The 19,159-nt window shown below is 55.2% G+C and overlaps 1 protein-coding gene across 3 annotated transcripts in view; it reads left to right on the plus strand.

Moving 5' to 3' along the window:
- Nucleotides 1–19,159, plus strand: part of Septin9 (septin 9) — a 168,979-nt gene that overhangs the window by 68,029 nt on the left and 81,791 nt on the right. Inside the window, exon 1 of one of the 3 annotated variants that reach the window (XM_059272203.1) lies at nucleotides 1,376–1,530. The exons of the other annotated variants lie outside the window; for them this stretch is intronic. Coding sequence (XP_059128186.1) covers nucleotides 1,476–1,530 — 55 coding nt within the window. The 5' untranslated portion in view covers nucleotides 1,376–1,475. Of the gene's footprint in view, nucleotides 1–1,375; nucleotides 1,531–19,159 lie in introns of those variants that run through there. 3 annotated transcript variants of the gene reach the window in all.

The raw sequence follows: 19,159 nt of genomic DNA on the forward strand, positions 1-19,159 counted from the left end.
GTTTAAACCATCTGAGGCATGAGGGAGGGAGGGGTGGATTTTCTGAAGAAGGAAGGACTGTATTCCAGCAGCTTAAAAACAAAACAAAAAAATCTCAGCAGACCTAGCTCAGGCTTCGCTACTCCTACAGAGCGGCCCCCCCCCCCCAAGCCTCACCTGCCTCTGCAGGACCCAGCCCACCCCCGTTACCACACTTTTAGAACGCTGGAGTAGGGAGAGAGCAGACCCAGACCCAGGACAGCTCAGGGACGCACATGTCACCACTGAGGGCTAGGGGATGGGCTACCCACCCACTTGGCAGGGACCCGCTACTATGCATCCTTCCTTCCAGCCCTGGCTGCACAGAGGTCCCTGGTCTAAGGTAGCGCTCGGACAGTGGACGGGAAACTTGTTGGCTCAGTCAGGAAGTAGAGAAACACCCCGACCTCCCTGGTGGCCCTTCCTGGTAACTGGTGTCTTGCTTCTGTGTCTAACCCATGGTTTCATCTGACTGCCCAGTGATGTCTGAAGTGTGAACACTACTTGGACAGAGAAAGGCCAATCTGTGGGTGCTCACTGACGAGGAAGGGGCCCAGGAGCAGCTCTCTTCCTTTCTTCTGATGTTAGGAACTATGGTTTCTCTCTTCTGGAGGGAAGGTCGCGGTCCACTCTCTGTACTCAGGAAGCCCGTACAGCGGGAGGGGGGAGGGGTGCTGGAACGATTCTTCTGAAGGGCCGCCTCTCCTTGCCCTATGCCTGCTCCAGCACCGCACCCAGAGGGTGCAGCAGCGACCCCCGGGAGTGCAAGGGGGTAGCAGTCCTCGATGTATTGGATGCTGGGGGACTCCCGGGACCCTCAGCTCAATAGTCAACAGTGTAGGGTCCTGTGGACACGCACTGGCCCAGCGCTGCCGCTTAACCCTTGCAGGCCCGGTGCTCTTACATGAAGGAGGCGCTCACGAACTTTGGCTGCATAAATAAAACCTCCGGCAGCAAGAACACTGCGCCCAGGGAAGGGGAGGAATCTCGTCCCCCTCGGCGCCCGCCCGCTGCTGTGGCCCGGCCTCCACATCCTCCACATCCGCCCACATCTGGCCGCGGAGGGGCGTGAGGGGGAGGGGCCGAGGCCGTGTCTGTCGCGGTCCCCTGGGCACTCGCCAGGAAGGGAGAAGGGGGGGCAGCTCAGGTCGTGTGCCTGGTACTCCGCAGTCCCTGTAGAAGCTGCTCTGGTTCCAACCCCCCCAGGCCCAGTTTTGACAGGCGTGCGCAACAGCCAGTGCGGAGTCGCCAAGGCCGGCGGGGTGCGGGAACCTGATCCAGCCGGGAGGCGGGGGCGGGGCGGGGGCCCGGGTGCTTGGGGAGGGGCCGGCGCCCGCCTTCCTCCCCCATTCATTCAGCCGACCGTGGGGGCCGAGGGGCTCGGGCGGCCAGCTCGGCATTGGGAGCGGGAGCGCGCAGGGCCGGGGCTCCGCGGGACTCCCTGCGCACCAGCCACCATGTCCGACCCCGCGGTCAACGCACAGCTGGACGGGATCATTTCAGACTTTGAAGGTGGGTGCCCGACCCCGCTTGGCGAGCTGGGCAGGAGCCTCCAGGAGGGCCTGGGACGGGACAGGGGTGAGAACAGGAGAGGCAAGACCCCGGATTGCTCACCCTGGGGCTCTGCGTCTCAGACCCTGTGTTGCCTACTTGGAGAGCCCCATTAAGGGATCCGGTAGCTAATAGACCCTGTAGTTGGGAACCACGCACCCCCTGGGGACCCGAGGTTCACTTTGCCTCTGGGGTGTTCTTCCTTTTATTGTTGTTTGTGTTTGCCCAGCGACTGTCGCCTCCTCAAGGGCTGGCTTGACTACTTCGGAACTACACCGGGGAGTGCAATTCCACCCTGGAAACCAGTGGGCTTTCTTCCTTGGGTGCTCGTCCTCAGCTCTCACCAGCGTGGGAGTTAGTTCCCCTCCTCGGATCCAGTGGGCGGCTGAATCCTCAGGGTGGACCGTCCTCCCCTCCCCCACGCCAGCTCCAGGCTTGGGGCTGAGCCCATTCCCGGGGCTGGCAAGGGCTGCCAAAGTTGATCAGCCGGCAGGCCCCATGCATCCAAGGGGATCCCAGCCTGGCGAGTCTCAGGGTCCAGGGTGGGATATCCCATTGCCCAGATCCAAGCCTGGGACATCTCTATCCGTCTGTGAGGGAAGAGCCTTTTGGGACAGAGGGGGCCTGTGCGAGTGCAAGAACAGCACTTTCGTCTCTTGTCCTGAGTTTACAAAGTGCAGAGATACTTGGGGGCCGTTTCCTCCAAGGGTGGGCCTGCCACCCCCGCCCTGGGGTTGCTTGCGCGCGCTTTCCAGAGGCCTCGTGATTGCCACTGCCGGTGCCGTGGCCCCGAGTCCTGCGTCCTCTGCCGGAGTAAATAAAGCCAGTGGAAAGGGAGACTTACACAATGGTGTCCCGCGCGCGTCTGGGGCTGGGTTTCCGAGGGGCGGGCCTGACTCTGCCGGGCCTGGAGCCCCCGCCCCTCTGAGGGGCTCTCAGGCAGCCTTGGGCAGAGCCCTCTGGTGGGCTGTGAGCGAGGGAGGAAGGGCCCCACAGAGTTACAGACAGCTAGGTTCCAGGCCAGCAGCCCTAGCCCTACAAGTGACCAGTGGGGGGTGCTCCAGGTCCCATGGCTGGAACCAGGGGGTTTGTCCTGAGCCCACCCGAGGTCAGCCTTATCTCTGAGTTGGGTGACTTCCTCGGGGACCAGAGCCTTAGCTGTGTATTGGGGTGTGTGTGCCAAGAGTCTGGGAAGTTGGCTGCTGGTGTGTTGGCAGGCGCGCTCTGTGAGGAGCCTGGAATATCACACCCACTTGGTCGCCTCAGTGTTGGGGGCAGTTTTTAGATTCTAGCACTTCTCATCTGTGCCAATACAGGGCAGAGCTGCTTCTAGGCAGAACTTGTGTCCCTGACCACCTGGACCTCTTGGAGTCCATGTCTATTCTGGGGTCTCCCAGGCTGGTTTTGTTCTCTTCTGTCTTCTGCGGCCCTAGTATCTGTCCAGGCTCCTCTGTGCATCTCTCCTTTGCCCTAGGGCCTTTCATTCTCTTGCGAGTGTAATCTGAAAGTCAGCCAATTAGTTCCCTTCTCTGAAAGTCGGGGCGGGGGGGGGCAATCTGGGGGGGTCACCACCTTTTTCAGGTCCTGGTCTCTGTGTGTTTGCTATCTGCTCCAGACTTGGAGGCATTCAGGCCTCTGCTTTGATTCTCTGAGGAGCTGGAGATGGGGTTTCTGCAGAAGGTCTTGTTGGGGAGGGAGAAGTTTGGGGATTTGCAGCTGGTACCCTTGCACTGTGGAGGCTGGCTGTCCCCTGCCTCTTTGGTCTCTCTGTGTAACTCTTTCCTCACTGTGTCATGCCCCGACTGGGCTGCCTCCCAAGCCAGTTTCTTGACCCTCAAATTTAATCCAAGACAATGGCCTCATTGAGGGCACCCTGGTATGGAGGTTGGCAATCTTACGGGAGTGGGGCCTCTCGTCTCTGCTTCCCTGTGTGTGCCAGTCTTCCTACTGTGGACCCTGAAAAGCTCAACTGGGGAATGGGGTCAGGTCTTTGAGTGCCTAGCAATTACTAGCCCAATAGTGAAAGCTGTTGTTAGGGGGGTGTGTGTGTGTGTATGGCACTTGTGCAGTAGAGGCCTTGTACACTGAATGAAGGACCCAGAGAGTGGCCTCCTAAGTGTCCTAGGAATATGGAGTTGAGTTGGTATGTGGAGAGGGCGTGCGTGTGGGGGTTGGAGAGCCTGGGACAGCTGGACGGATGGAGGGACATGGGGAACATGTGACCCAGCCCAGCATGGGTGATAGAAGCTGGCAGTCTGAATCCAGGAAGGGAGAAGTTGGGAGATGGAGAGATAAGACCTTGAGTGAAAGTGGGAATCTGTGAAGAAAGAGAAGAATTCTCTGGCCAGACTGCCCCACAGGCAGTGAGCAGCGGAGACCTCGTGTGAGGAGGGGCCAGCTTACAGTGAATGCTCAGAGGGGCCCAGTCACAGAAGGTCAGGTGTTCCCTGATGCTAGCGTGGCCAGAATCAGCTGGAGAAGCGTCCATTCTTTGCTCAGGCTTCCACCAGCCAGGTGTGTGGGGCTCTGCCAGGTAGCTGGAGAAGGGAGGGGGGAAAGAGGCAGGTTGGCTGCAGCTGCTGGGGCCCATGGTCCCTTTGTGAAGCTGGACAGACAGGCTCATGACATGGGGCACTGTGGTCTGCTGAGAGGGTGGGACCCAGGTGCACCCCCCAGGGCAGGGCTAGCTCTGAGCTTTGTGTATCTCTGGGGGTGGCAGTCTGTGGCTGGCAGCTGTACCAGGCAGGAGCCACCTGTCGGACAGAACAGAAGGGAAGTGGCCCAGGTCAGAGCAGTGTGGTGTGGTTACAACCACAGTGTGTGGTTGTGCTGGAGGAGCAGTGCAGATAGGGCTTGTGTCTTCATCCCAGTCACAACTGTCTTCTTGTTGGGCACTCATTTCTCCTTCCATTTTTTCATCTATTTCATTCCATCTGTCCCCACATGTCCCCCCAGGAACCAGGGGTCACATTTGTGATCATCATTGGAGGTCTTGTGGGGATTCAGACTTTTGGTTTTCTGTCCCTTGGAACTGAGAGGGTAGCAGGACCCTCCAAGGACATGAACTTCCTGTGTCTGGGTATCTGGCCTTTATGTCCCTTCAAGGAAGGTGCTCCCTGCCTCCTCTGTCCCATTCCCCAGCGGTGAAAAAAGTATTTCTTATTTTGCTGATTCAGGTTTTAATCTCTCTAATTTCTCATCTGTCGGTGATTTTCTACTTTCGTACTTTTCAACATAAAGGGCTTTTAGTTGACAGTGGAGCCCCCTCTCCCCCATGAGATGACTCTGGTACCCCCCTTCCCGCCATGAGATGACACCCGCCACTCTCTGTGACTGGGTGGTAAGAGGGGTCACCCCTTCCTCTCTCCTTTCCTGGTCAGCAGAAGCTCGGGGCAGCTGGATGGTGTGTTCCTGAATGAAGGCCAGATCTGTTATCGCAAACACAGTTACAAGCTGAGTCCTTGTGTGACAAAAGCCACTTTGAGTGCCAGCTGTTGGCCTGCTCTTCTCACCAGTGTTGGCTGTAACCAGTTTTGCACGCCCAGAACAATCCTGAGAGTCAGTCCTTGATGCCTGTTGAAACAGATCTGGCCCAGAAGCCCAGACGCTCCAATTTGAGTGGCAAGGCTTTTCTCTGATGTCCTGGAGGAGGCTCTTATGCACTGGGTCCTGGAGGGCCTGTGGTTCTTCTCTCCCTCAGTAGAGAGGTGGCCAAGAAAGCAGGGACCGTGCAGACACCTCTGGGACAAGGTGGTGGTGATGGCTGGACCCAGATGCCACTTTGTTCCCTGAGGAAAGGCCTGTTGCTTACAGGAGTTGTAGATTTGTTCTTTTAATTAATGCCCGTGGGCCTTCTGTGTGATGAATCCTAAGATTTCCAGCCGACACTCCGGGCCCCTGGGAACTGCTGCCTCCCTGCCATTAGTGCCTCTGCAGCCCCTGAGAGGCTGAGGGGGCTGCTGAGAGGGATTCCAGGGCACCAGGACTTCCTGCAACGAAGAGGGCTGGCCTCTTTTATGACTCCCAAAGCTTTTGACATCCTCAACTTGGTATACTAGGTGAGCCCATCAATCATTCCTATGTGAGCCGGTTCATTAGACATTAGACAGGGAGGGTAGGTGTGTAAGCACCCCACAAAGGGTTACCTGGGCCGGACATCTAGTGAGAGGTGGGGCACACCCTCTCTGAGGGGCAACATCCTGGAGTTCTTTCTGGGACATGTGACATTTCAGGAAGGGTTTGAAGGAAGCACTGTGGCAGGGAGTGGGTTTGGAAGAGGCAAGAGTTTCTACCGAGAGAGAGGTCTCATGAGGAGTGATGGGTGGCAGCTTGGGCACCTGGTGGCTGACCCCGCTCTATTGTTGGCACCAGGGTGAGTCTCTCAGCTCACTCTGAGCCTCTATCTGCTTCTGGGTTCAGTGGGGTTGTGAATGATGCTCTGCTAGGTTTTGGAGGACAGTCTGTGAGATATAGACAGTAGCTAGTGCTGGGCACAGAACTAGCTTCGTGAGGCTGGGGGGCTGCTGCGACTGTTGGAACTGAGAGACATTTGCACAAGACGTATAGATCCTAAGTGCTAGAGGGTCCTACAAGAAACTGAGCCCACTGTGGGACAAGATTGGATGACATGGTCACCACTGGTGGTGGTGACAAGTCCCAGGGACTTGGTACCCACAGAACCCTCCTAGGAATCTCTGACCTTAGATGAAGCACAGTGGGGGTGGGGGGCCTGCCTCCTCCCTGGCTGGTATTCTCCATGGAGGTGTCCCATTTTCCCTGGAGTTCAGGGTCACATTGGGGTGCAGGGTCCTTCTTCCTGGGGGGTTGTCCTAGAGTATCTCAACACCAGAACATCACAGGTGAGGGATACTGTATGTCCCATCTGCAAGGCCACAGGCTGACAGCCTCAGGGTGTGTACCTGGTGACCGGACTGTGAAGTGGGCCTCAAGGCCTGAAAAGTTGGGGACCATGTTAGTAGAGGTGCAGAGTGGCCTCAAGCCTCCTTGTCTCATTGTGTATGGTGCAGACGCAGCTCTAAGCTATGACTGTTCCGTCCAGTAGGGAACAGAAGGGCTAAGAAATCAAAGCTACATATCTTCAGCTTACTTGGCCTGGGTACCTATCAGCTGTGTACCCCTCACCCATATTCCTAAGGTCTGGGGACCCTGAGCCTGGAGTTGGGGGTTGTGGGGGGTACTTGGTACCTGGAAAAGGGGATCTCCCAGGCTGGAGGCCTCTGTCTTGTTCTGGCTGTACGTTAGAGCCAGGTTGACTTGCTTGTAGACCAAAAGCACTGACCACCACCCAGGACTGTATTCCCTTTGGGAATACAGAAGTGTACAATTGTGTGCTTGGTCTAGGAGCCAGGGAGTTTCCCATCTGGTGACTTGTGGTCTCTGCCTGCCCTTCTTGGGGGGCTGGGCCTGACATCCTGGTACCAGGAGGACAGTGCTGGGGTCTCCTTTCCTTTCTCCACCTCCCATTTCAGAAGAGGTCACAGTAGGATTCTGATTGCGGTTGCTTGCTGTGAACACCCACTTTTGTCTGTGGGCGGTGCGGGGGGGGGGGGGCGTAGTCTGCTGCGGAGAGGCTCTATGTTGACTCTTAAACCCAGGGCAGAGTTCCACTTCTGCCAGATTGGCCCAGGCACTCTCTTCTGGGGTCAGGTCAGGGTCCCTATGGCAGTTCTGTGTGGTCTGCTCAGTGCGCTGTGAACAACAGCTGGGTAAGGGCACAGGGCAGCCTCAGGGCTCTGGTGGGGGGCTGCTCCACCTTGAAGCTCTAAGCATAGCTTCATCTTTTTTAAGGGGGTGTAGGATAGTTGAGACAAGGTCTCTCTCTACGTGGCCCAGACTGGTCTCAAACTCACAGAAGTCCTCATGCCTCAGCCTCTTGAGTGCTGGGGTCACAGACATGAAATACATCCCCCCAAATGCAGTTGGGATAGGAATTTGTGTAGTTTCTTTTGACCAAGCTGTGGTAGGAAGATTGGCTGAACACTGCCTCTTTTTCTAAAGCACTCTCGTTTTTTCCCAAATTTGGAGGCTCATGGAGTTCCCTGCAAACAGTCTGAGAGGCCCGAGGACTTGTCATCTCTCTGGCTAGATAGCCTCACCAGTTGGCCTCTGGACACCCACAGGCACCCAGAGGGCATATGGGCTCTGGTTGTTTAATTTGGTCTGGACAGAACTCCGAGGCTCCATGCAGTCGGGAACCAACAGATGTTCTACAAATTTCAAGTTTGTTGTCTTTTTTTTTTTTTTTTAAGTGCCCTAAGTCCCAAAAACTTACAGAAAGAGACAGAATGACCTTGTTTTCTGTGGGAAACACAAACATTTAGCACCCTACCATGCCTGCCCCCTTGGCTCTCTGAGGAACACCTTGGGGGGACAAAAGTTAGGTGGGGGTTTTAGTCTACTTTTTTCTTTCTTTGTGTTTTTTCCCCTGCCCCCCTCCTTCTTTCCTCCCCTTCCTCCTCCCCCTCTTCACAAAAGGAGAAACTTGGTTATAGATTTATTTTTGTTTTATGTGCTTGGGTGTTTTGCCTGCACGTGTGTCTGTGCACCATGTGCGTGCATGGTGCCTGAGGAGGCCAGAAGAGGGCGTCAGGTCCCCTGGAACTGGAGTTACAGACAGCTGTGAGCTGCCATGTGGGTGCTGGGAACCCAACCTGGGTCCTCTGCAAGAGCAGTCAGAGCTGTTACCACTGAGCCACCTCTCCAGCCACACTTGTGCTTTTCTCTGTCACTCTTCCCAGAAATAACTCTGTCCCCTACTGCAGTCCTCCCTGGCGTCTTTGGCCTACAATCCAGCAACGGGGCTGTGGTCCTGAGTGCACAGCCTTGTCCGTGCCCCCATACAGCTTACAGCTTCTTGTGTCTCCAAGGCTAAGTCTTGGGGTTACAGGGAGACAGTGAAGACACTTGAACATTGACTATGGGGGGGTCTCTGGGGACTTAGGCTGAACTTGCTTAAGGAGGAGGATTGAGGACAGCTGTCCTTTGCTGCCTAGGTGGGACCTGGCTTTTTTCCCTGACCACTTTTACATTGTCTCGCCTTTGAGAAGCTGGGACTCCAGAGCCCTGCACAACCAATGTCAGACCTTTAAACAGGTTCCTGGTTTCCCACTCCCAACCCACAGTGTAGGTAGGAAGAGTTCACAGGTCCTTGCAGACAGGGCCTGGGCATCTCCTTATGGGAGACTGCAGCTGAGGGAACCTCTGGGAATGAGGGAAGTAGTTGCTTTGGGCCCCAGGTGGGGCCCTTCTCTATATACCTCTAGGCTATCGACAGTGGTCATTGGTGGGTCCTGTCTCATCTTCTTTTGGTGGAGAGAGTGGTCAGTCCCAGGCATAGAGAATGTGGCCCCAGACTACAGCAGCCAGCATTCTGGTGGATTCCACACTCTGGGCAAGGTCTCACCCTCCCTGGATTCAGGAAATAGGCTGTGATGGAGGACTCTGCCCTGCTTTCCACGTGGGTGGCAGCTGAGAAGGGAAGGCCAGGCCCCTGCCCTGTGTCCCCTAGGGACAGATAGTATCTGTGGTATAAATGGACACATTTTCCCGGTTCCAGTGTCCCTTGCCTGCTGTCCCCAATCATGGGTCAGGCACTGGACTGCTCTGATTTTTCCTTTAGTGCAAAATGAAACTCCCAAGTTCTCTGCTGTTTCCAAGTTCTCTGCTGTTTCCGCAGAAGCACCCGGGTCCCCGCACCTGGCATGCTCGGCAGGAGGGCGTGGGCTCTTGTTCAGGCCAACCTGGCAGCATGAAGGTCTCTCACGGTGGATGGGACCCCCACCATGTGTCTGTGAGATTCAGGCTCTGTGCCTTTGTTCCCGGACGGGAGGGTGCAGAGCTGAAGGGGAAGGTGGGTGGGGGAGAGGCCCTAAGTGTGGAACCCCAGCCAAGGTGCAAACAGCTGAAGGTGTGCAAGCAGCTGAAGGTGTGCAAGGGTGAGTTTCAAGCCCTGCCCTCCCTCTGGAAATCCCAGGAAAGACCACAAGACCACTGGTTCTTTTGTTGTTTTGGGTTTTTTCTTTCTTTCTGAACTACAAAAGAAACTGGCCACCAGGGGCCCTGGGGGTGAAGTAGGCAGGGTATCGCTCATTCTCACCCCACAGGCAGGCCTGGCCAGGTATGGTGGAGGGTGGAGGCTATGTCCTAGCTCAGAGAAACTGGGCTTTGGGACAGCTGGGTTTGAGGGACAGGATAGGAACACTTCTCTGACCTGAGGGACAGTCTTGAACATCAGGCTAGGCTGACATTTAAATGAGGAAGCCGGGCTGCTGCAAACAGCTGCATTGGAGCCAGCTGTTCGGGGATGGTTGGGGGGTGGGGGAAGGGACTGTCTCTCTTCCTCTGCTTGTGCGTTCTTTGTCTCTGACCCAAGTCCCGGCCTCGCAGCTGTTTCCCGGTGGCTCATAGCATGTCCTCCCATCCAGCGGATCCTCATTCTCAGGCCTATTTCCTTTAACCGTATCCCTGTTTCTGTCTGACGTAGCGAGGTGAACCCCGCTGCTGTGGTGCAGGCAGGCACTGCCAGGCAGACCCCGGTTGTCCTAGCCATTTAACCTCTGGCTGTCACTTCCCATGCCGAGACCTGCTCCCTGCTCCCTGCTCCCTGCCAGGCGCCACCGTCACGGTGTGAACCTTTGCCTTTCTCATCTACCTGGTTCTTGGGTATGATGGGAATCTCAGTCCATTTGGCAGGAGTAAGCTGGAGGGGTAGCTGGGTCCTGAGCCTAGGGTCTGATGGGGCAGCCTCTGCTTCAGTTCAGTCTTGCGCCTGTGAACTAGGAGCTTGGTCTCACCTGTCAGTGTGTGTGGGGGCAGATGGAGCTTTTTTCCAGAGGCCTCAGTGGATATGAGGACAGAGTGTGTGACTCAGCTCTGAGCTCACAGTGCTGCCCAAGGCTCCCACCTCTCTGTACCATGAAAGTGGACATGTTTTTCTGGCTCTACATTAGGCCTAGAGAGACCACATTCTCTACTATCCCCTTCCTGATGTTCCTTATTACAGGACAGAAAACTGAAGGTGGAGATGAACCAGGGGCTGTGATTCCCCGGCCCCCCCTTAGTATAAAAAGACTTGCAGGCCTCTCTTATCATCTGTGCTGGAGTCATGTGGGGACAAGAGTAACTTACTGCCTTGGGTGGCGTGCGTGCGTGCGTGCGTGCGTGCGTGTGTGTGTGTGTGTGTGTGTGTACAAGACTGTACATATGTGTGAGCGTGTGCGCATGTATGTCTGAGGATTGAGGGAGTGTGCGAAGTACTCAATCACCCCTGACTTGAGAGATTCCAGGCCACTAGGCTTCTCCTTGCCAGGCCAGGGTGTAGAGAGGACAGTGATGAGTAAGCCAGGCTCCTTCCTCAGCTGGGAAGGTGACAGTGGCTTGGAGGATGGGTGTGTGTGTGTGCATGCTGTGCTGTGTGTGATGTGTTTCCTGCAGTAGGGACATGAAACCAGTTCCCCGTTCAGGCTCTGGCTGTGAGCCACAGTGTGGGCCTTGGGCAGTTTTGCAGACCTTGTGACTCACATGCTCTCTTTGTCCCGGCAGTGCCCCATAGGTGGCTTAGTTCTGAGTGTCCTTCAGTTTGTGACTGCCTGGGGAGTTGTTGGGAGCAGTGGTGGCTGAAGCTGGACATTGTCCTTGAGTGACTGCCGGGAAGCAGGGGGTAGGGCGTGCTGCTGACTGGCCGCTCTGGGGTGCCCACAGGCAGGGCCATTTCCAGGATGGTGTTGTTCACTGGGTTTTTATTTTGTAGGATTCCGGGAAGTGGATGAGGCTTGTGAGCCCACAGAAGGCAGGGGTCCCCAATTGCTGCCCCTCAGAAGCCCCCTGGGTGTCCAGGCCCTCCGTTCTCTGACTAGAGACTGATGGGCTATGTTTTATGTTCTGGAGATCATTCTGATGTACAATTGGGGCTGCTGAATGACTCATCTAGAATCAGAAGATGAGAACTGTAGAGAATTCAAGAGACAGGACCCAGGAATGTGGGCGACCTTGACCACCCTGCTTCCTGGAGAAGCACAAGGCAGTGTCACTGTGTGATCGAACTTTGGATATTCATGCCATCACAGCAGCATGGAAGGGTGTTTGTCCAGATACTGAGAGGCTATCTGTATTGCAGAGTTATAAACTTCTTTCTTTTTTTTTGCACATTTTCTACCTCATGCTTAGGTTGTGTTATAGTCAGGAAAAAAGCTATAGCTGTTATTTTTTTTTAAAGTTAATTTCCAAAAAGAAAAATAACTTTATTCAAACAAACCTCTCGTCCCGTATGAAGGATGAGGGAGCAGAGGCCAGGGAGTCCAACCTCAAGGACAGCCAGGGTGCCAGAGCGTGGTCCTTGCTGTTCAGGGTTAGGTGTTGGGTGGAGAGTGTCACCTTTGCCCAGCAGTGAAGGCTGCTGGGAACCACCTCTGCTGGGGCAGTTTGGACCACATGGAATGTGGTCAGAATTAAAGTCTTCCATCTTGACCTGGGAGGGTGTGCCCTCCGTGTCCACCCCTGCCAGGCTTGTGTCCATTGTCTGGAGTTGCTGGACCAGGTTGGTTCAGGAGCAAGGAGTCACTGGGGCTGGTTGTTGATCTTTGTGTCCTGTTGTGTCTGGGATGGAAGGGGGCTTCCTCTTCAGGAACTAGGCTAGGGGGGCCATGTACCTGGACCATGATGCAGATGACCTTGGCCAGTTCTTTATTTCTCATACATCAGATAGCCCCTAGCTCCACACAACAGATAGCCTCTAGCTCCACACAACAGATAGCCCCCCAACTCCACACAACAGATAGCCCCTAGCTCCACACAACAGATAGCCCCTAGCTCCACACAACAGATAGCCCCCCAGCTCCACACAACAGATAGCCCCCCAGCTCCACACAACAGATAGCCCCCCAACTCCACACAACAGATAGCCCCCCAGCTCCACACAACAGATAGCCCCCAGCTCCACACAACAGATAGCCCCCAGCTCCACACAACAGATAGCCCCCAGCTCCACACAACAGATAGCCCCCCAGCTCCACACAAAAGATAGCCCCCCAGCTCCACACAACAGATAGCCCCCAGCTCCACACAACAGATAGCCCCCAGCTCCACACAACAGATAGCCCCCAGCTCCACACAACAGATAGCCCCCCAGCTCCACACAACAGATAGCCCCCCAGCTCCACACAACAGATAGCCCCCCAGCTCCACACAACAGATAGCCCCCCAGCTCCACACAACAGATAGCCCCCCAGCTCCACACAACAGATAGCCCCCCAGCTCCACACAACAGATAGCCCCCCAGCTCCACACAACAGATAGCCCCCCAGTTCCACACAACAGATAGCCCCCCAGCTCCACACAACAGATAGCCCCCCAGCTCCACACAACAGATAGCCCCCCAGCTCCACACAACAGATAGCCCCCCAGCTCCACACAACAGATAGCCCTCCAACTCCACACAACAGATAGCCCCCCAGCTCCACACAACAGATAGCTCCCGAGCTCTGGGTGGTCCACAGAGCTTGATGACAAAGGACAACTTGGCTAAAAATTCCACTTTTTTTAGCTGAGACAAGAATGACCCCAGCAGTCCTGTGATCACTACAGGCTCTTCTTCCTTCCTGCCTTGACACTTCCTCAACACCTCCCTCAGTGGGGCTTCAGCCTGGTGGGCCTGGTCCCTGCTGAGGCAGATTCTCCCAGGCAGTGTCTTGCAGGGAGGAGGAGGAGGCTTCTTCCTGCCTCACGTCCCCTGGTCCCCAGCTGCCAGGTGCCTGAAGACAGGTCAGAGGTCAGGGGCTGAATTGCTGGGCTCTGGGCTGTGAATTGGAGGCCCTGGATCAGCCAGATTGCTCTCTGGCACCTTGGATTTCTATTTACTGTAAACAGCTCTTCCAGTGTTTCTGTTACTGGCATAAACAGAGTCCAGGGGTCATCTGCTTCTGTGAATGTGGCCCGGGAGAGGTGGTTCTGTCTACCTGAAGGATCAGACAGGTGAAGAAAGGACTCCACTGCTGGCATGGAAGAGGGGCCCTATTGTCAGAGAGACAAAGAAGTCCCTCTCCCATTGGTATTAGGAGCACAGTGCCTGCCTGTGAGGGAGAGGTCTTGTCTCCACTGAGGGACGTTTTCCCAAAACCTTCCATGCTGGGTGGTTGAACACTCAGCAGCTCAGGGAACAAGTAGAGACAGCAGCACTGGGAGCCGCGGAGCGGAGCTGGGAGCTGTGGAGTGGAGCTGGGAGCCGCGGAGCGGAGCTGGGACTGAGTGGGCGTTGGGGGCGAACAGATGAATGGAACAAATGTGTGAGACACAGAGCGATGGGGACAGTGGTGATCGTGATCAGTCCCAGGAGGCCTAGGGAAAGCTCAGCAGCTAGGAATGCAGGCACTTGGGTCTGCTGGGCCAGAAACAGCTCTGGAGGCCAGAAGTGCAGCTCTAGGGATCCGTGGGGCGGGTCCTTCTGCCGCTCCGAGGGGTAGCTTGTGCCTGCCCTCTCTAGGTCAGGGTGGCTCCCAGATGACCATGTCACCCTTGGTGTGCAGGCATGTCCCTCTGAAGCCTTTGCTTCAGCCTTATGGGATCCTTTTTTGTGTTTCTGATTCCTTCTTTTTAATTTTTTTGTTTTTTGTTTTTTGTTTTTTCGAGACAGGGTTTCTCTGTGTAGCTTTACGCCTTTCCTGGAACTCACTTGGTAGCCCAGGCTGGCCTCGAACTCACAGAGATCCGCCTGGCTCTGCCTCCCGAGTGCTGGGATTAAAGGCGTGCACCACCACCGCCTGCCTTTAATTTTTTTTTTTAAGCTTATTTTCCCTCCGTCCCTCCCTATGTCCTTCCTTCGTTCTTTTCCTTTGTGTATATACATCTATGTTCATATACATGTGTGTGCATATACATGTGTGTGCCATGGCATGCATGTGGAGGTCAGAAGACGACCTGTGGAAGTTCTCTCTCTCTCTCCCCCTCTCCCTCTCCCTTTCCCTCTCCCTCTCCTCCTCTCCCTCTCCCTCCCCCTCCCCCTCCCCCTCTCTCTCTCCCTCTCCCTCCCTGTCTCTCCCCCATGGAGGTCTAGGGATCAAACTCAGGTCATTAAGCTTGACAGCAAGCATCTTTACACCCCGAGCCATCTCACTAGCCCCTGGCTTCTTGTTTTCTGCCGTCCTGCTCTAAACTGAGGGTGTCCTCACCTTGAGCTCCCTAAGGGCATTTGCAAAGGCCTTCATGGGTACCCAGTGTTAGGACTCTGATTTCTCCTTTGGAGATATAGTGAGCCTGAAACATAGCTGATTATAGGGGGATGGAGTTCAAGGCTCAGGCTGAGCAGTGGGACATCAAGAAACCAGGCCTGAGGTCCCTCGCCATACGCCTTGAGTGACTGCGGACCTCCGTGTCTGTCTGGTGACTATGACAGCATTCCTACCTCTTGGCTGCTTGAGGGGCCGCACTCAGGAGAAGCAAAGGGAACCAAGGCTCTGTCCCCTGTATCCCCTGTTCAGTCCCATGTGGCCCAAGTCCCCACGAAGGCAGACAGGGTGAGTTGTGGTGGGGCTGGACACTTTTGTGACAGACTTTAGCTGCCTCTTGACCTGTCATGTGGAAGGATGTTCTCCAGACTAATCCACCTGCCCTTTCCCTCCCCAGACCGCCATCCCCTCTCCCAGGACTGTGTCTCTGTAGGTCTCTCTGGTTCTAACTCCTCCTCTCTCTGCTCCAGCCCCACCTGAGAGCTGGTTAAGTATGGAGACCCTAGACTGTGGCCAGTTCTCACAAGGTTTTGGGATGTTTTGGTTCAAGGGGACTAAATGGAATCTCAAGTGCTTCACTGGCAGAGGGGAACCCCAGGGAGTTTCAGAAGGAGGGTCCCCAACTCCCCCAACGCTGCCTAGTTTCCACCCCGGCTGCTTCATGGCAGCTCCTTCTAGAATCTTCTCAGCATCTAGCTGTAGCCTCTTCTATACAGCAAACCCTTTCTCACCCAGTTTTCCATGACAAAGTCACTGTGTCTTTGAGGCCAAATAGAGAGTAAACCTACCTCATCCTCAGGTTCAGTGGAACCCAGCCAAGCAAGGCTGACCGGGGACAGGCAGGGCTGTGTGGTCTCTGTGGCTCTGTCCCTACTTCTAGGCAGCTGGGTGAACATTGGGTGTGATTGTCAAGAGCTGGCCTCTGACCCCTCCCCTGGCTCCTGGGTGCTGATCTGACCGGAGCCTGAACTCTGCCCCCTGGGGTCACTGTGCCCTGTAATTAGGCCATAGCTCATATCTGCCTGGGCCTCAGGCCACAGAACAGAGAGCTCCATCTGGCACTCTGTCCACGCTGGCTAGTGTGATTAATGGAGGATCCCACCTGGGCCAAGTGGCCCCTGGTGTTAAATGTTGCTTCTGCCTTTTTCTTTCCACTTTTAAAGTGCTTTTGAGATTTTCCCATGGCGGATGGGGTGAGGAGGGAGGGTATTTCTCTATTCAGACAGGTCAGGACTAGTCAGTACTCATATATCTAGTGACTGGTTCGAGGATGGAGAAGGAACAGCAGGACCAGGAGACTGGACCCCGAGGACTGACCCCTGCCTGGCAGCTCTTTCCCATGCTGCAGAGAAGAAACAGACCGATGTCTCCCTCAGGATCTCTGGGACCTCCTGGTAAGCATCCAGGCTTACCATGCTGGGAAAGGCCCAGGTGGGATCCAGACAGGCCTATATCAGGCAGGCTGGCTGGCCATTATTTCATGGGAGGTTCTTGGAGTGGCCCCCATCTGGAGGATCATGGGAAATGGGACCTTGTGAAGAGCCTCAGAATATGGGAGAACAGGGTTTGGGGAGCTGGGGACATTCTGATGGTGTTAGATGATGGGGAGCAGATGGAAGGAGGCCAGCTGAGGTGATTGGGGTGCACGGTGCTCTGGCCTAGAGTTGGAGTCTGAGCTGTCTGTCCCCAGACAGGACCATGGTGTCTGAGTGCATGAAGGATGTGGGTCATTTAAGCTTAGGAGAGGTTGCCTCCTCCCCTAGGGCTTCCGCCCTTTACACCCTAAGAGCTGCAGGCTATGCTTCCCTTTAGGTCTGTAGCTTCCCATGGCCTCCCTTCTGCCTTCATCAGCTGCCATTTAGTTGGGAGCCTTTGACCTGAGGGGACTCAGAAGTCACCTGATCCCCTCCTCTCTCCAAAGCAGGGAGCATCCAGACCCTCCTCTGAGGACCTGTCCACTTATGTGTCCATTATGTATCCACTTCTGGATGTGTATGGTGACCGTGACGCATGCTCATAATCTCAGCTCTTGGGAGGTAGAGGCATGGGTTCAAAGCCAGCCTTGGCTGCATAGTGAGTTTGAGGCCAGCCTGGCAATAGAAGGCTCTGTCTGATAAACAAAAACCAGAGTCAAAACACTCACTTCTGTGTCCACCTCTGCTCAGCCTTTGGGAGAGTGGCCTCCTCTCCTGTGGCCCTTCCCTGAACCAGGAAGTTCTTCCTCATATCTGCCTCACATCTCCTTAGTTTTGGCCCTTTTTTTTTTTTTTTTTTTTTTTTTCCCCCAGCAGCTGATGATTCCAGGTGTGTTCGATTTCCATAGCTGTAATTTAGCAGAGAAGAAAGGGAGTCCACATCCTGTAGCCATGTTGATGGTGAGCCTGGAATGACCCTGGGGCTCCAGGCAGGAGGGGGCTGAGGTGGGAGGTTTGGAGGCAGGAGTCCGAAGCCTACACAAAGAGCTCTTTAGTAAGCATCCTCCCGGAGGGGCTGGGCTGTCTGTGGAAGAAGAAAGTTGGAAGCCCACAGGGGAAGGACCTCTCTCTGCTCAGGTCTCCCTTGAGCTCTGGCCAGAGGCTTCTTGTGTGCCTGTCTGACGGCTTTGTGGTATTATGAGGAGGCTTCCTGACCCTGTATGAGGCCACCTGAAGTCTTTCTCTTCTGTGTGGGGGGTGATATCTGCTACAGAGGAGTGACTGTAACTCACTGTCCTACCTGGAACCCTGGGTTCTAAAGGGGAGCCATAAGTCTGTCAACAATGTGTGAGCTGGGGCTTCCAGACTACACATGTGGATGGTCTGACAAGGAGGGGACCCTACCCCCACCCCACTGATGAACCAGGCAGCATAGTGCGTAGTGCTAGTTCCTGTGAAGCTGGGCAGGGAGCGTGGTGGCCTGAGAGGAGCCGGAGGCCCGCCCAGGACACAGTGTCCCTTCTCTGGACTTGAAAGCCAGCACTGAGAGGTGACTTCAGAATAGACAGAGAGCTAAGAAGCCCAACAGGATGGCTGCGACAGGCTCAAGACCCCTTCTCCCTCCTCAGCTCTTTCCTTCTCCTTTTCCTTCCTTCCTTCCTTCCTTCCTTCCTTCCTTCCTTCCTTCCTTCCTTCCTTCCTTCCTTCCCTTCTCTTTCTCCTGCAGTGTTACTGTGCAGGGTCTCATACAGGCTCCACCATGGAACTGCACCCAAGCCGCCTCTAAGGGGGGCACCTTCGTTGCTGGGGCTGCTATGTCAAAGTGTCACAGATTCAGCGGGGCTTACCACTGTTACACTGTATTCTCTCAGAGCTGTGCAGGCCAGCAGTCCCAACGCAAGGTGTCTCTGGTGTTAGTATCTTCGCCAGGCCCAGAGGGAGGGATGGACGATCTGTCCTGGGCCTCTTCCAGCCTTGGTAGCTGCCAGCCGTCTTCGGCTTGCAGACGTATCCCTGGCATCCTGGACTCGGCCTTCACGTGGCTGTCTGTATATGTGTGCGTCTTATCAACTTTTTCCATCTGCTGTAATGACACTTGTCACTGGTTCGGGGCCCACTTTAATCCAGGGCAATCCTTCAGACCCTCACTTGAATCATCGTTGAAGAAGTTCTTCCCAGACAGGGCCACAGTTGCAGGTTGTGGGAGGTAGCTTGTAGATGTGTCGTTTGGGTGGGCACTGTCTCTCTCAGTGCAACTGGCCCACCTAAAGCAGGGAGGTGAATTTGGGGGAGCCCACTGGGACAGGATTCCATTGTACACCTTTGCTTGACAGGTTTTTCTAAGGAGAAGAAATGAACACAGTGAAGCTGGGCAGGATGCCTAGGAAGAACCCAATGGTACAGCGCTTGGCTAGCACCCCAGAGAAAAGCCAGAGGGCTGGAGTCCTGAGGACTAGGTCTTAGCCACCCACAGCTGCCCACAGCTGCCTGCATTGTGTCCGGATCTGAGGAGCCCAGGCCTTTGTCGCCTTGCCTCTGGGGGAGCATTGTGGGTCACTGTGCCCTGTGGGCTGGGCTGAGGAGGGGACCCCACCCCCTCGTGCCCAGCTCCTTCTCTGTGTTTTTCTTCTTTGTTTCTCTTGGCCTTATCTCGGAGACGCAGCTGCAGGGATGTGATGTTTCTGACCTACTTGTTCACGTGGTCATTTCAGAGTGTTTCCAGCCTGCCTTTGGCATGTCACGGGACCTTGGGTGCCCAGAGTGACCTTGGCAGAGAAAGAAGTCTATTTCTGAAGTCACCAGAAAGTAGTATATAGAGCTGGGCTTGGTGGTACATACACTTGAGGCTGAGGCAGGAGGATCACTGAGACTTTGAGGTATCTACAGTGTGAGCCTCTGTCTCAAAGAGACAGAAGAGGTGGAGGAAGAAGAGGAGGG

The sequence above is a fragment of the Peromyscus eremicus genome, chromosome 8a (genome assembly GCF_949786415.1).
Source record: "Peromyscus eremicus chromosome 8a, PerEre_H2_v1, whole genome shotgun sequence".
NCBI lineage: Eukaryota > Metazoa > Chordata > Mammalia > Rodentia > Cricetidae > Peromyscus > Peromyscus eremicus.